This window comes from Haliotis asinina, chromosome 1 (assembly GCF_037392515.1).
Source record: "Haliotis asinina isolate JCU_RB_2024 chromosome 1, JCU_Hal_asi_v2, whole genome shotgun sequence".
NCBI classification, from domain to species: domain Eukaryota; kingdom Metazoa; phylum Mollusca; class Gastropoda; order Lepetellida; family Haliotidae; genus Haliotis; species Haliotis asinina.
Window position 1 is genome coordinate 15,142,258 of NC_090280.1, and position 18,668 is coordinate 15,160,925.

An 18,668-nucleotide genomic window follows, 5' to 3' on the forward strand; every position below is an offset into this window, starting at 1 on the left:
CCTATTTGGTTGTAAACTTCCACATGTATGACCGTTCTCACACCTTGAATATATGAAAATAGTTCACAAAACCTTTAATAGGATTTGCTGGACTTGCAGGCAAGTAACTTAAAGGGTTAACGTGGTAGTTGCGCACATCAAGACCTGGGCGTGTTACAACAGAAAGGCCATAAACCTGTCTGTCAGCGAGGATATATAGACTGTCCTTACCACAAATTATTCACAAGAATCAACAATTAAACACAGAACAAGGGAAACTTAAGAATAATGCAATGGGGTAGTACAAAGGCTACATCTGCCACATAATTCATGTAGCTATCATTAAATTTTCAAGATTCACGCTGCCCTTTTAATGCTCTGGGTTTAACGCCTCATCACATGTACAATGGCTGACCACGTTTCAAGGAAAGGATTACGAATTTCATCTTTTGGATGTTTCCGCTCTACTACATTTCCACGGGAGAATTCTGTTCAATGCCATTCTTGTGTCTGTGGTGTCGTGTAGTGTAATACTTTGTTTTAGAGTATATTGAGAAAAGTCTACAGCAGGTGGTCCCACGTGACAGCGTGATGCTGTTCTACAGAAAATGTGTCTTTGTCCCGGTTCCTATTTTAAACAAAAGCATTAATCTGGGATTATCTGTGCGTAACAATTTCGTCCACGAATAACTCTCAGCAGTCACAGAATTAGTGATTGTGTCTAACACTACAATACTTAACACAGTTTAACAATGTTATCATAAAATAGGACTATCGGGCATTGGCTGCGTGGGCTTTCACCCGCCTAAGTTGTAATATAATATGCATTTATGAGTGGCAAGGGGCTGTTGTATGAGTGTATGTGTATTCACACAAACCGTTGTGAAAAGAACCTTGTAATTAAATATGCTGTGTTGTTAAAATAGAGCAAGTTGTTTGACTACAGGTAGATAGTAGAAAATATGTAGAAAATCCACCCATTGTACCCTTGTGGGGAATCGAACTCGGGTCTCATGCGTAAACAACGGCTGTTTTAACCACCGGGCTAGCCCACCGCCTCTGGTGTAAGAAGTGTTTAGAATTCGACATTCAAGAAGACAATTGTACACACAAAATAAACAGACACATGTACATATTACACACATAGGTACAGATCTGGATAAACTTATTACACATTTATTAACACCAACATGACATAAAGCAATCACATTTGCAACAGAATTTACGTTATAAATTAGTGATGCTGGTCAAACATACGAATGATATAAAGTCATTATACGTCATTATGCATGGACACATTTATGGACACATGTATTGACAATATTATAAATCGAAATCAGTCACTTCTAACTTCGCTTTACCATGATAATCAAAATGTGAAACAGTAAATGAAGTCGCCTTGACATGCGTTATGCTTCGTCGCCATATAACTAGTATACTGGTGAGCGTGGCTAACAATTACACTCACTCACTGCTCTGTACCTACACATGACGCATGTCTTTACCCTGTTATATACTGCTAAGTACCTTAACTGATGTTTAAATAAAACTTTGTAAGATCAAATTTGCAAACTTGATAAACGTTCATCAGTTCAAAAAGCAAGCGGTACATTTCCCACTTTTGAACCCAGTCTTTGTCTCCTGCTGACAAATCCAAATTCGAACTCACGGTCAGAGCATTATTTCACAAAAGAACGCACATCTACATCGGCACTACGTCGTCGGTGAAGACTGCGTCAGACGTCCCAACTACTGCGACCGACACCTCAGTGATGCTGCGTGGAGGAATCACCTAATGCCTGTTGCTGATGCAAGCGTTACATACAGTCTACGCCAACATCTTCCCCATGATTACAGTTGTGACTTGTCCAGTCTTGGTGACAACACTGGGACAGGTATAGCTCATCCCCTGTACACTGTACATTGTCCAGTAGTATCGACCCCGACCCTTGGCCATAGAAAGCTGAGCTCTTGAACACCGCATTGTCCCTGGAAATATGTTTAGATGTTGTTAAAGCGGTGTGGAAAATCCAACCTGGGTGTTCGATGTAACGAGCAGACTGGATATTACTATTTCTATAAAGAAAATGTGAGAATTGTTTTACAACCCATTTTAGAAATATTCCTGCAAAATCACGACAGGGGACACCAGAAATGGGCTTCAGACATTGTACCCATGTGGATAATGGAACACTTTAATCACCGGCCTACTCCAAACACCGTTAAATTATAAATATCTAGGACTGCAACAAGGGAGTTTCGAGCGTTGCTATGCAAGTTTCTGGTGGAAGATTTGGAAAGGAGAGACATTGCAGAGCGTAGTGTATACATCGTATGTATTGATGGTTGTTATCTTTTAGACATGACGCTTCTATTGTGCACCTTTAAGAAAATGATTTGGCGTTGCAGACAATGCATACATTCAGTAAATAGGGTACATTCAGTACAGTGGATAGTAGAAACCAAATGGATTTAAACGATCTGTTCCTAGCTTAACAGCTTTAGTGTTGACTGTTACAGAGAGATTATATGTACATATGCATGCGTGCATCTCTACACAAATCTGTTTTCTGTGCATATAAACAATTTCTAACAACTCTAGCTTACATCTTTCCTAACGGAAACGTTCTGGAACAGGTGATATTATTCACTGCTCGTTAAATCACAAATGGAATTGTCAGTTTTGTTCAGTTTGTAAATTTCGACTAACAAAGATCTGGCTTCCATACAGACATGTAACGCTTCTGATGAAGCACACTAAAGTACCCTATGTCAACATCTGTAAGACATAAATGACTCGGAAGTAGATCACGGCACTGGCGATAGTAATGTTACAAGGTGCATGTCCTGGCTAGTCTTGTACTCGACACACGCTCTCTGTTTTAGAAAACTATGACATGCAGCAAGCTGCCAAAGCACGGGCAAAGGTGTCAACAGCTGTGCTGTCATGCGTGGTTGTACACTTGCTCAAGTCAAGGAAGTCATATTTTGCGGTCAAGCAATTTAGAACTGGTTCTTGAGTACATACATGTCACCGGAAGTAGCGCCTTACAGACATAATAATTCATTACATTAGTATTTCTTCTGAATATCTGGTTACAGCTGATTACACAGAGGAATGACCCGAAGTGGACATTTTACCTGTGATGTGATGCAACAATAGATATACTACCCGTCAAAAGGTTAGACTCAACTAAAGCATTATATGTATACGTGGTTACATCGAAGATGAATTTCCCCACTCTCACTTGGGGGAACCGACTATAGCACTGCAGGAGGATTATACATCAAATTGCGGTAAAGCATATGCAAATACCATGTAAAGGTTTGTTAAGAATTCGCGTTGCAACATTCTTTTCCTGAAAACCGGTATACTTGGGAAAGAACATATATGAAGTTTATGTGATTATCTTTATGGTCTCGATTGTATGAAAAGGGAAATAGAATCCTTGACTCTGCACCTTAAACTGAGATAGCGTCGCTTACTATCAAACACTGAAGCTCCCAGTATATCGCAATACAGGTTCCTGAATCGCAATATACTGCAATACAACTCAATTTGGCGATATACAGCCTTGTTGCATGTGGTTATTGTTACATGTCAATATTACTAAACCTGTTATGATCGATTATCATGTTGGATGGTTTATTACACTTACGATGGCAATCCATGTTGCCTACAGACAATAACTTCGACGTAAATAGGTGTACTGGATACAGGCTAACACTAATAAATACATGATGACATATGATCATGCAGACGGTCCGCAATACTTACGAAGGCAATCCCAGTTGTCTGCAGACAACTCTGGAGTTTGCAGCAGTAAAACCGTCGTCACAGACTGTTCCCCATGAAGACTGGTAGTAAATCTCAAGACGACCTGATTTTGGACCCGGAACAAGTCGAACGCTGTTGCCACTTTGCTCTGAAGCCATTCCTGCAGAGAAATCTTTATAATTCACGTTGTAAACCACTGCTGGTATGTAAAGCTACATAAAAGAAATACACGTATTTCCCCCATTGAAAGCGAAACAGGTTAAATAAATAGCAAAATAAAAACCCCGAAGGAATAAAATGTGAATAAACATAAATATTTTGTTTAATATGGATAGTGCATGGGATGGAATAATCATAGAACACCATCGACCCCATACACTAACTCTAACTCCAGCATAACACCAGTGACTGTAGCACTAAGTGAGAAAAACAGGTGCCACATCATGGAAATGTCATGCTGTAGTGAGCCTTCCTATGTAGACCTAGAAAGGAGGGTCATTCTGTGCAAGCAGAAAAGATGAATGTATGCAATACCTATGTCCAATGCAACTCTACTGCAACACAACTTCGTCATGGCGAGAAAGACTTCTGCTCTTCTCTGATCAGTTCCCATTGTCCCAATCATCAAAAATATACTTGATAGATAACACTTCTTTTTGTATTATGAGACGTTTCGGAATATATTATTATTACATTTCGATATAGTTCATTGTATCTTTGTCTTTCGGTATAGTTCATTGTATCTTTGTCTTTCGGTATAGTTCATTGTATCTTTGTCTTTCGGTGTAGTTCATTGTATCTTTGTCTTTCGGGATAGTTCATTGTATCTTTGTCTTTCGGTATAGTTCATTGTATCTTTGTCTTTCGTTATAGCTTCTTGTACCGTTGTCTTTCGGGATAGCTTCTTATACCGTTGTATTTCGGTACAGCTTCTTATATCGTTGTCTTTCGGGATAGCTTCTTATACCGTTGTCTTTCGGTACAGCTTCTTATACCGTTGTCTTTCGGTATAGCTTATACCGTTGTCTTTCGGTATAGCTTCTTATACCGTTGTCTTTCGGTATAGCTTCTTATACCGATTGTCGTTTCACAATAAAGAAGTCGTTATCCATAAATTATTATTCATCAGCTTCTAAAATACCAATCAAACAGACAAACCAGTACACACCAGAAAAAATGGATGACAGACGCTTCTCCACTACTGCATCTCAATTATGGAACTCTTTACCACAAGAACGCAAAGCCAGCATTTGTGACTCCACTTTTAAAAGCCAAATCAAAACCTTTCTGTTCAGAACGTCTTACCATATTTCACATTTTGTCCCTCACACTCCACTGAGTCCTACGGGCATCACTATGAAAATTGTGATTAGTCAACGGAAGACCAGAAGACGTGAAACCATGGACGTTATATAGAACTTATATCAAGTCTATCAGCAGTATTGGTATCGAAAGGCAATGTACTGGGGCGCTTTGGCATTGTGAGACATGGAACTAACCACAGGTCCAGAAATCCAGAGGTCTACAGGTCGGGTGTGGTTGGAACGATATGTTTTCACTGAGCTCTCTAACGGAAGTGACCAGTGAAAATATGTGTTAGAACGTATCTTCAGTAGCCCATGCTTCTCGTAAGAGGCGACTAACGGTAGTGGCCGTTGACATGTCCCCTTGTCCCAGCTGCCTAGATCGATGCTCATGATCTTGATCCCAGGGTTGCCTTGTCCAGACTCGATTATTTACAGACCGTCGCCATACCGTAGCTTGAATAAAGCGATGAACAGCCAGGTGTGCGAGAAAGGATGAAGATGGCACAGCACTGGCTAATGAATCAATAACTTTGTCGGCACTTGTGCACATACTACACGTACACCTAGCTGTCCCTCTCTTTGCACTCCTATTTCCACAAATAGTGAACTGTATAAATATTTTAATGTTAGTTTGTTCAGCAACCTTTTTAACGTTTAGGACATAAATTCTGGAAAAAACTCACACAGTTGGCCTGATGTTTTGATAATTATGGAATACATATATACGTTTTGGAGTTAGATTGCTGTTTAATTCATCTGTCCGCATTTGAGCCATTGCCAACTGACCATGCAACTATTCAAAGTGACTTGGAAAACACTAATAGTTTACAGAAATCCCTGTTCAAGTTCCTGGTCACTGATATATTAATTATTACAAAATGACTCCTTGGTGTTAACATTGATTAAAATTGCTCTCTGAAGGCCTATAAATATGATCTCACAACTGAGAAATCTGACTGGTTGTGCAAGCCTATGACAAGGCCACATGCATGCCTTCACTGAGTGTTTGTTTCTTGTGTAACGCTGTAGTTTCGAAACTATATGACGACAGGCCGTAAGTAATGAGCATCGCTCTACGCCTATGGAAGACGCTGACATGCATCAAATAAATCAGTCCATCCGGTTCCGTTAGTCGCCCCTTACGACAGGCATCTTGTGAAGACACATTCTAACCAGGCTTTTTAAAGGCTCATCGGTCGTTTGGAAAAGGTAAAACTTCAAGTCATGTATCACTCGATATCATTGGCTGTAAATATTTAAATATTTAATAACGATTCCATTTTTAACAACGGTGCACGTCATTTGTTTCCTAACCATTCTGGTGAAACACGCCCAAGATCTCTGTGTTTCTTGAGGGTAGTTCGAGACATAGAAACTCCTTACCAATTGTCATCAGGCGAATGCTAAAGACGGATTCGATTTTATTATTAAGCATATATGTCTTTCTAATATGGGATTATGTGAAACACGTGTTTGCTCGGTGCCTGCACGTATTTACTTACCGTCATCAAAAAACAGAGAAAGCCTGCGTTGGTCGTTAATGATGTTTACTTTGTCAGTTACTGTTTGAAACACAATGCTGTCGAACACAATGTCCTCAAGTAGCTTGTGGATACAACTTTTTTAAATGGTGTAACTAGAATTCGGCGAAACTTCGAATCAAGCGTTTCAGTGATATCGTGCATAGAATTATGTTGTATGTTATGTTAGAGGCCTCAAATCCTTGTGAAAATATCTAAGCTTACTAAGATTTGTATGATGAGAAAACAGACACTAATAAGCTCAGTGCCCCATGGCACTGCCTCTCAGGTTATCAAATATACACTGAAAAATAGCCAAAGCGTTTGATAAATTCCAAACGCAATACAAGCCATCCCCAACGCCAAAGACATAAAATATAAGAGGAAAAAGGAACACTACATCAAGCCAGTAAACAGGCCCTCCAAATGGTTCACAGGTACGTTGACCGGCAACATTCCATCTACATGGTGGCGCTGTAAAATTATTGTCCTCCTGAGAGGATACGTAAGTCCAAAAAAATTTGAAGTAAAATTTGATCTTCCATTTTTTCTTAGCCGTAGTATTTCTGTCATTTTAATTTGTGGCTAATCTTGCCTACAATCACCAGCAGCTGAGGGGATGATGTAAATCCAGCTAGGGACCATGCAGGTAGCACAAGTACTGTAAGTCCCCATGGCCCCTAGTATGGTGATCTACTTTCAGTTATTGGTGATCAATATAGCCTGTGTTTGATATTGTACTGTCTGAATAAGGATAATAATTTTAACTTTTGAAGCCAGTTTTATTTCTTATTGTGATATTCTAGTTGTTTTACTGTCCGTCGTCGACAGTTTTTTATGATATACATAGATATCTTTTTTAAGAATGCTCACGTCACGATATGGCTGCAACACTGCCGATGTGACGTTAAATTGTAACTCACTCACTAACTCACTCACTCATCTACATGGTTGCGGTCTGCAAATAATCGAGTCTGGACCAGACAATCCTATGATCTGCAGCCTCCGATAATTATTTGAAACATCCATGTGTTTCTAACATATGCAAGCATGAATTGCCACCTGCTTGTTAAGTGTCGATACTTAGTTGCAGACTATTTCTTCGGGCCGTGCATATGTTTTCGGGATTGGAAGGTTTGTTTTTGAGACAAATGGAGTTTTAAGTTTCATTATGTACATAAACTATTTCTCGTCCTTCCTGCGCTTTCCTACATTCTCCTCCACTGAAGATCACATAAAAACACATGGCCAAATAACCAGGAATCTATAACTCTTTTCCCATCAGACATGGATGGAGCTGTACATAAAAAGTGGCATGATCGTTTTCAACTATTATAATGGTATATTGTCCCTGCTACACACATTGGCAGTATTCGTGAGAGGATTTCTGTTCGACTTTCTGTTTTGAATGTTTAGAAATGTTTTGACTGAGCGAGTAAGGTTGGTCTTACATCGCTTTTAGAAGTATTTCAACAATGTCACGACAGGAGACACCAGAATGGACTTAACACATTGTACCCATGTGGGGAATGGAACCGGTGTGACGACCGAACGTTGTAACCAGTGGGCTTGACCAAGGCCCTTGGAAGTATATTGATTCATAATGATTTTAAACATTACTATCAGATAAACAATATCGGATAACTAGGGTGTTATACGTACGTAATTTCTTATACACATCTCCTTTAAAGCAGGATGCAGATGTCCCGGTCAAATCACGGTACATGGCACACGTGTAACTCGCAGCAGTGAATGTAAATGAGACACAATTTTCTGTCGACTCACACTGGACACTACAGTCAGCGGTAGAGTTGGCTCCTTTGTTTCCAAGCAATGTCATGTACACCTGTGTTACTTGCTTAAAAGTTTCGTTAACACACAATGTACTACTTAGCACCAACAGACCAAACTGTAAGGCAACGAAGATATGTACAATCATGGCGATAGTTTTGTAGTTGTTCCTCCTCAGATCAAGTTCAATGTTTGGAACAGTAGGAGAGTTCTAATACACCGTGTGACTCACCATTAGAACATAATGTTGGGTTTCAATATTGATTAAAGTGTGGTACTCCTAAAGCACTCGCAGTAGGCGGAGCTTACTGGAGTGGTCTAGTCTGTCAATGCGGCCACACTTGTTCTCATTGGTTACTATGGTATGAGATAGCATGGCATTTAAACACCTACCAACACAGACCATCTTTAATGCGGATTTAGGCCAATCAGATCTCAATTTGTCTGTATTTCAGCAGATAGTCTGCTGAAAAAGGCACTGTGTTTTAGATTAGGGTTTTTGAACTTCTTTGGGAAGTTGGAGCAGTGATGAAGTATAACAATATACGGATGAAGATCTTTATTGTGATGAGATCAACGTCTCGGTGTAGGTTCGCTCTCACGGCAATAAAAATATTGTTGATCTATATATTGCTACCCTTTCCATTGGGAAAGAGTTAAACTACAAGCATATAATTATGTCACTGGCCTCAAAGATTGATGCAGGATAACACGCACGCACGCGCGCACTCACGGACGGACGCACACAGTCACGGTTGTTCACTTGTATTCAATTAGACGTGTTATAGTAATAACTGAGGGAAGTGTCAAGAAAACATAACAAAGCATATGTACTATTCGTTCTACTGTCTTTCTCAAATGATTCACTGCTACCAATGTTTCCGAAACAGTATTCATTCCAATGATAAGGTTAGCAAAACGTTTGTAACTGAATCACACATATACACTCACGAATTCACGAACCCACGCACGCACACGCTGTACATTTTGAGAAAATTCCGTCAAAACCTTGTTTTTGCAATAACGGGACACACGTTGTACTAAATCAGAATCCGCAGTTTAACAAGCACTACATACCAGACTGAATGACCTGACAGCTGTGATTAGGTGATTTTGTGTAAGACTTTTGTTTTTTAAATGTACACCCATACAGTAAACATGACCCATTGACATTTCTGGCGGAACTGACGTTGGCCTGTTTATCCTCCTATACCCGACAAAGGAGCTGACTTTTATTATCCATTTAGGGCCAGGCTATGCACATACGTGGACGTAATAGCTGACAGTCTTTATACCTTAATTAATGTGTTAAAAATATAACGCTACTACAGAGGACAGTTGGAACGTTTTTAACTTATTTGTTTCAGTTTAATGAAACTTTCTTTTCAGTTCGTCAGTACCAGGTTCTGTTCCCATCAGTTAAGTAGATTCTTTGTGTCACTACCTGAAAAGTGCTGGAGCATTGCTAAAAGCGGTTGGAAAACTTTGCCGAGAGAAACAGTCTCATTTGTGGCATCTGCATTAATTATGTCTTTGTCCAAAGAAGTATATCACCTGTGGGGACATGTTCGGTGACTTGATTAAATCCGTGATATGATAAACTGAGTTTGAGACATGTTATTGTATCCCATTTGCGTGGATCGATGCTCATGTTCACTGGATTATCTGGTCCAGGCTCGATTATTTACAGACTGCGGCCACACAGCTGGAGTCTGGCTGAGTGCGGGGTAAAATACCTAAGAAACAAAGTGATTTCATCCAAGAGGTCCTATGCGATCCTTTATAACCCGCCGTAAATCACTGTTGTATTGAACCCTTCATGGATTACCTCAATAATAACTATTTACTGAATGATACCACTACACTGTAACTGTAGTCACAAGCTATCCATGAACATTTTCTTTGTGGGACTTACAAAACGTGTACTTGACGCCTGTCAAAACGCGTGCTTCACCTCTTTTGAAACGTATACTTCATGACTAAGCTTCATATCTGTCAAAACGCGTGCTTCTCGGCTGCCACAACGCGTGCTTGGCATTTGTCAAAACGGGTACTTTATGTCTGTCACAGTGCGAGCTTCACGTCTGTTAATACGTGTACTTCATGTCTGTGAAAATCCGTGCTTTACATCTGTCAAAACGTGTACTTCACGTCTGCCGAAAGGCGTGTTTACGTCTGTCAAAACGCGTGCTTCATGTCTGTCAAAATGCTTGCGTCATATTTGTTACACGTATTGAGAAAAAACATTGATTATTTTAATCAAACATTGACGATGATGCTGGCTGTTGTTAACAGAAATGAAAGACCTGAGGGGTGATAAATATTATATGGCAACGTTCAACTTCAGATCGCCTGGTCATAAATATTTTAAGACATATTGTTAATCACATAACACTTGGGAGACAAACAAGCGGGATGTGAACCATTGGGAGTGACCCTTTTCTGAACAGAGCTAAACATCTGAATACACAGAGTCGGGTGGAAATTGGGCGTTCTAGAATGTTCGCTATTGGGAACATGTAATTCCAAATATAGCACGTGTTCATGTCACGTGTACTAGAATGTACGATACTGGGAAAAGGTAATTCCAAATATGTCACATTTCATGTCACGTGCTCTAGAATTTGTACTTCACGGGGAACATGTGATTCCAAATATGTCATGTGTTTCACGTGACGTGCACTAGAATGTACTTTCATGTCACGTGTACTAGAATGTACCTTATACTAGGAAAATTTGATTTCAAATGTGTCATGTTTTTCATGTCCCGTGAACTAGAATATATACTTTACTTCCTTTCGTGTAATTTTAAACATATCATGCGTTCCATGTCAACACTTTCTAAGAGGCATTGTGTATTTATACATTATATTTTTATCACAAGTTGGCGCAGGCACAGGTAGTAGGGAAGCGGCTCAGTACCAGAAGTAGCGCCTCGAAAGAATTACAGGCCATATTGCCATATTTCCATCACTCCTACATTATTGTGTACGGCCAAAGTTGTACATTTGGGAACTTAGTGAACGTGAGGAACCACTAATACAACATTCCTTTGTGGTTTGTTCTATTCACGCTAAGTCACCTTACGGGCTGATTCAAGGTAACATTTTTTATTTAGCCTGGGTCTCAACGGATCATTGCTGTGACATGAAACACTCCTAAATATTCCTTTGAGATTTGGTATTTACAACTTCATGTATTGACAACATCGTTCACTTGCATTAGCAGTTGCAGACTGTGAAAAGAACATAACACCAGATCCCGAGGGCTTCTGTTCCGGAAACGATCGTAACAAGTCAAGTTTTCAAAAAAGAAGACATAAACATGAATGGTTTGTTTTGTGAGATTTCACTTTTTCGAAACTTTTTCTGTTCTGCATTTTAATCCAAGGACCCTCCTAATGGCAGACGTTTATTGAGTAATGCGTAAAAGTAAAGCCACTTTAGAGACCGAAGATTGTGAAGATTGGGAAAGTCTTTTAGACGTTTCTATTTCAGATGAAGAAATAATGCATGCTATTAATCAGCAGAAATGGAGTGAATGTCCAGGCAAATATGATACCCCTTCTTATGCCTTTAAATGTATCTGTAGTTTCTGAACTGAACAAACATGGCCGCATTCTAGATACAGACACCATTCCACAAATTTGGAATCAATCGTTCCCTTGCACAAACCGGTGTCACATAATCCCTGTATGTAGAAAGTACACTACTGGATTCAGTAAAATATTCCCATAGTAATTACCAACAGACTGCAAAGGCGTGCCGGCGAAAAATTATTGATTAAGAACGCGAGACAACTCTACATGCCATCAGACATTTATCTTACACTCTGTTGCAAATACTTGAGAAAGGTATATCAGTATTAGACTCATTTATTGAAATATTCACAGTAGTAAAGGGCATTCAGTCAACATACAGAAAGAAGAAACTTCAACTTTAACATGATGGCAAACCAAGTATCAGAAAACGAATGTATCGACAACTTGATTCTCTTTCGCTGAGAATAGTGTGTGAGTTTAGTTTAACGCCGCACTCAGCAATATTCCACCTATATGGCGGTGGTCTGTAAATAATCGAGTCTGGAGCAGACAATCCAGTGATCAAGAACATGAGCATCGATCTGCACAATTGGGAACCCATGACATGTCTGACCACCCGATCCTGTTAGCCGCCTCTTACGCCTCATAGTCGCATTTTGTGGCAAGCATGGGTTGCTGAGGGCCTATTCTACCCCGGGACCTTCACGGGTCACCTTTAAACAGAATGGAATATTTCTAGTTTGCAACTAACTTAGCTTTCATGACTTTTGATGATAAAATACAACCAATAATGTTACATGGGGTCTAACATATCGAAAGCCAATTGAATGAACAAACACGAAATAATGTACTTCTGATCAACTTAACCCGTCTTTTCAGAACCCTACCTTAACTTGCTATCTTCAATCTTTTATCCTATGTACACAGTCTTAATAATGAAGGTATCCACAGTTGTAGGTATATTTCATGTAAAGAGAATATTCTAAATAACCCTCGTTATGGCTGTGTCCTATTTCATCTTCCTGGATTACATATACAGCTCATTCAATTTCAAAAGCCAATGTTATTGAATTGTGGAATTCAGAGGTGGAAAATTCCATTCTCTTTTTATTATTAAAATAGAAAGTAATTATTCGTAAAAAGGTATGTTATGAATAATCTCTGTAGATCCGGGAAATATATCATCGTATTTGTAAAATCTTCTGGTAACTGCTATTGTGCCATAATATTACCATTTATTTGTACCTCACATGCCGATACCTAAGTTCTATTGTGGTCTATTTTATGAACCATTCTTATTTCCATAAGAGGTATCAGGAAGGGGATTAACTGTGCACTCCAACATAAAGTTTTTTGTTTTAAACTGTCTGACTTTTGGGATGTCTGACAAATGTCAGTCCTATCAATTTGGTTTATACGAAATTACTGTCTCGTTTTGGCTAGACTGGAGACAATAAGAACGTAACTGGTGTTAAAATCCTTCTATATTTATTTGGTACTGCCTACGCCTGACTAGCCAAATATGTTGGTGATCAGAAAATATTTGTTAGACTATATTTTTTAGCAGGTGTGGTATAATGATGGATCTATTCAAGCTTTATGGGACAATATGCTTCAGTAGAAACACAAATTACAACTGGAAGGCAGCATTAGAAATAGATACAAACTGCCAATAGCCATGGTACACGCATGATACTTTTAAGGATACGTTACACGCATGATGCCGTTAAGGACATAGTACAAGTATGATACCTATAAGGCCATGGTACACGCATAGTAGTTTTAAGGACATATTCCACGCACGATCCCTACATGGCCATGGTACACGCATGATACCTTTAATTACATGGTACACGCATGATACCTTTAATTACATGGTACACGCATGATACCTTATGGCCATGGTAAACGCATGGCACCTTTAAGTGCATGTTACAGTGTGGAATAATCAATCTATAGCCAACAGCTCTTTTGCTTGGAAGTTTAACAAGACAAACTTTATTGATCTAAGTCGGTTCTTGCGATACGAGACTTTGTCCCCGATTAAATAAAAGTTTTAACAGTAACACTGTAACCGACAGAGAAACAGTGTCTCTTTATGTACACGTATAACCGCGTGTACTCGTAAATTGTTTATTGAAACTATGAAAACGAGTTGACACCTTGAGGCCACAACCTGTGATTGACGTATAGCGTCGGATGAACGCCGCACCTGATTAAAAAGACAAAAAATCCCCCAAATCCGTTGAGACCATAGTCTTCAAGCGTTTCGATGTTTTATTGGGTTTGCTTCTTAAAATCGTTTCAACAAAATGTTACGGAAGTGTAGAGTGGTTCATATAATTCTACTTCTTTACTGACTTCGCACCACTGGGGATGGTGGTGATGGATGAATGAGTTGTGCATTCAGTCTGAATGTACAAAGGTGTTTTTGTGACATTTGGAGTCCAAAAGTTCAATGCTGTGCCACGACGCCTACCTACTCTACCTTGTCATAATTTATCTTCAGTAAACTATGACTGTCTTAAGACATGTACTGGTTTAATATTATCCGTATGCGAGAACATCAGCTTCCTAAAACAGTTTATAAAGTCAGACAGATGGTTTATTTCTATATGTGACCCTATGGCCAATAGTACATCTGTGAAAAACCTAGCAACGCATATGTGCGGTACCTGTAATTTCGTATGTGGTAGTTACATGATAAATCCATAGACACGAATTTGTAATTTACATTACTTTTAATTTCCGTTACTTCTTAACCTAAGGGTGTGGCACAAGAGCTACCTTAAACAATAGGCCCGTATCTTTTGTGCGGAGCAGCATACAAAGCGGTTGGTCATAAAATAAAATAATATTTTTCTCTTATTTCTGAGTATTGCGGGCATATAAGAAGTACGTGGTACTCATCCTCTTGCGACAGATTACAGAATGGACATTAGATACCTATTACATTTACAGTTCTGGCAAATCGTACGGCTTGGACTTTAAAATTGTGGGCATTGCATCTAACTTTAGTGACCGCACGCTTAAGTTGTGATGATGTAATCTTTGAAAAGTAACTTTCTGTTTTAATACAATGTTCATATTCTGTATGAACGTTGACAGATGTTCATGACGTTATTTCATTCTAGCAGTCTTGTTGATAAATGTCTTCGCATCTCTGCTTGAATTCTTCGATGAAATATTCTGCAAAACAGCTAAATCATGCCCTTTCATCAAGATAGCATAAGTAAGGTTGCATGGGTATCGCATAAAAGGACACTACTATTATCATGTGAATATGTCTCGTTTTCCTTATCCCAACTTGCTCAGCAATGTCGGCTACCCATTGGTCAAAGCCGGTCACTTGCCCTAGGTATATGTTCCTATGTTAAACTGGAGTACGTGCGTCCCTAGTAAAAACATGTTGTCAAGAGTTATCTCCCTCGTAAACAAACACTAGACGACGACGCATTTTGGTGTTACCCTTTGGAGTCAATACTCTCCAGAAACCCATGCAATCACAAAGCAAGCCTTGCAATCTATCCACAGTGTACAAAACTCACTCTATCCATGCCATTGGGTTCACAGTATTGTCAATGTGTCACTTCGGTGCAGCTCAAATTATGGACGTCACCGAACCCAAGCGTGTATAAATACTGTCTCCCACTGTTTATCAGCGAGTTGGCGATACTAAGAAACAATGTACGGGACAAGCCAACCAGAATAAACAATCACAAATTCACCTTCTCTTTTCCCATCTTCTACTCGCTCTGTCTTGATGCCAGCGACCCAAAACGACTCGCTTTCTCGTCCGGTCCCGGAAAACGCCATGACACTTTCAAGCAGCGATCATGACCTGACGCCACCGGACAATTGTGGACGCCACTCGTCTCTTCTACCTTCAACCTTTGGAAGATCAGAATAATGATCATCCATTCAGCTTGTTCGTTAAACAAACTGTTTCCGCATTCCGGTTTTGGCTTATCATTCATAACGAAAACATGCATGGATTGGCCATCTTCTAATACCGTACACGGGAGCCTAATATCGTACATCAAAACTTCAAACACCGTACAGGGTATTTAATTCCGTACACCAAATGCAGAGTGTGTTTTTCACACTGCATTGTACTGAAACGAGTGTGTAAGTTGGACGTATTTAAGTTGGATATAAAATATCCTTATACTCTGCTGTTTGTTTTGTCAACAGTTTGCAGTTATTCAATTCATTACCCGGTGCAAATCCTATCATTTTGATGAATCAGACTTCAACTATATTCACTTTACATACAGTTGATACTGAAAATATAACGCAAGGTGTAACATTTTCTAAAAACTGTTGAAAGGATCGTAGTAACATTGTTGGGGGGAACAGTGTAAGTAGTTGAGTAGAAGTACCCCAGTTCCTGTACTTAAGGCCTAACTGGAGTTGCTAGCGATATACATTGTTTTGGTAACTTGATGCTGCAAACCCTCTTTATGTATTGTTACCCGGATGATATATACCGATTTTCATAGTAGTAAAGACGTTACTTCCATTTGTAGGATTCACTTAAAAATGTCATGTTTCACAAACAGGTACAGACAATGTCAGAGAATTGTCACATTTAATGCTGAGATAACCAAGTGTGTCTCAAATCCCGGAGTAGGCAGCCTGTGTCACAAAACGAACAAAAGACTCCAACAACATATGTATACTCCAGATCAGTCCTAAGTTTCCTAGTCTATGAAAATGAATATAGAGCATAACTAACTGTTCTAGTCCCTTTTGAAATATATTTTCTACCATGTGGGACAATTTGGAAAGCAATAATTATATTTCATGAGCATTTTGGTTTCAAGCTAATTTACGGTTCTGTTAGTCACGATGTTACCATTATAATTCTAGTCATTTTTGGACAGCAAAGCAGAGTTCGGCAACGTGTGAGTATAAATGCAGGCTTCTACACGTCTTTACATTGACCAAAATGAGCCTTTAATGTTGCTGCTTGGGAATGATCTGTCATTCTCTCTGTAACGCCTGTTCACATTCATCCAGGGTGAACCTGGAAACTGGAAAGATAAATTTCAAAAATGCCCACGGCATGTTCAGTGGGATTAAGATCAGGTGACCCTGAAGGCCAGTCCGTATGTATGATCTTAACAACATTATTACAACTCTTTCTCGTCCATTATCATCAGTGGACGGGTGTTATTATCATCCATATAAATGAGGGTCCGCTTCTTGTATCAGAGGAATGATTACAGGTAGGATTTACATGATCAGACTGCGTGGTGAAATTGTAGACCACATTCATGCCACCTATTGTGCATGTTGTTTCTGTGTTCCCGTGATGTTATCAATGTTAAGAGATATATCAACTTAACAGCCACGAAAGGTTATGTATTGTTTGAAGGTTATCCATTTACCTTTCCGTTTTACAGCCGCAAAACTCTTATCGAAATTGATAAAGATATTATACTAAAAATACTTGTTGCTTCTTTTTTGAGGAGCATATATGAATAATTGAGAGTGGATCAGGCAAGCCGTTGATCAACTGCATGAGGGTCGTTCTGCACAGTAACATGCGTGGCCTCTTACAAGCATGGGAGGCTGAAGACACATCCTAACCAGAATCTCCACGGGAAGTACCAAGTGGATAATTGAGTGAGTTTAGTTTTACGCCGCTTTTAGCAATATTCCAGCAATATCACGGCGGGGGACACCAGAAACTGGGCTGCACATATTGTAACCACGTGGGGAATCGAACCCGTCTCCGGCGTGACGAGCGAACGCTTTAACCACTAGGCTACCCCACAGCCCCTTGAAGTACTAAGCACTACCATTGATAATTTTGTACGGCGTGAGTGAATATAACACTGCAGTACTTTTAATGCTCTACACAGCAAGCGAAACAAAAGTCGAGTTGTATTTGTTCATTACCAACTACAGTGGAAGCTTCTAAAACCGGTAACTGTCACATCAGGCAAGTTGTCAACACTGGCGTAAAATATCAGTCCGTTCACTGTCTTGTACAGTTATCATCAGCTCTCCAATCCGGCACACTCTCTAAACCGGAATATTCATTGAGTTTTCAAGTATGAACCACAACCGTACATAAATAGTAACGTTATAATAACACCATTCCCATTCAACACAAAGTGAAAATAATGTCTTTGTGTTAATAATAAGAAGAGCGTGTGACTCGATAGAAAAACCCTATAAAAGGCGTTCAGTATTCATGACTGTTCCTATTCTCAAGCTTTCTTGAGAAAGAAAGAAATCTTCCTTAATGAATTTCTTAAACTCTACTGAACGGCTGGTTAAGCTGCATGCCCTATAGAATAACTCTACACGTACAGCTTGTGCTTGAATGCGGCTACGTTTTGGCGACAGATATGTGTAAACAGAAGATGAAAAAAATGTTACTTTGCAAGCACTAAATGTTAACAATGATGATTTTAGGCGTTTCTTTACACCTTTTTACAGTATCAAAGACAGGTTGTACTTGTTTTCGCTACAGTCAATAAAATGTTTTTTAAAAGACTGAAACAACACGGAATTTCGCGGGTCGTGCTGTTGTTTGCAACTATATCCAGCGTACCATCAGAGATCGTATAAAAAATATATTTTGAAAATAACGTTCGAAGAAATACAATTTGTTCTTTTACCAGACCAGTGAATGCATGTCTGCCAGGGAACAGGGAAGAGGTAAACAGAGATACGTATGTCATTGACATCATTGACACGTGCAAGCACTACACAACAGCGGCCTTCACCACTGATCG

At 39.4% G+C, this 18,668-nt stretch overlaps 1 protein-coding gene across 1 annotated transcript; it reads right to left on the minus strand.

Moving 5' to 3' along the window:
- Positions 1–1,796: 1,796 nt before the first annotated feature.
- On the minus strand, positions 1,797–8,523 carry LOC137296146 (galectin-3-binding protein B-like). The gene is made up of 3 exons (XM_067827885.1): positions 8,230–8,523; positions 3,758–3,903; positions 1,797–1,968 (listed from the first exon to the last, which is right to left on the minus strand). Exons 1-3 carry the CDS (start codon positions 8,521–8,523, stop codon positions 1,797–1,799), a joined length of 612 nt encoding a protein of 203 aa, XP_067683986.1.
- Between the last annotated feature and the right edge of the window lie 10,145 nt (positions 8,524–18,668).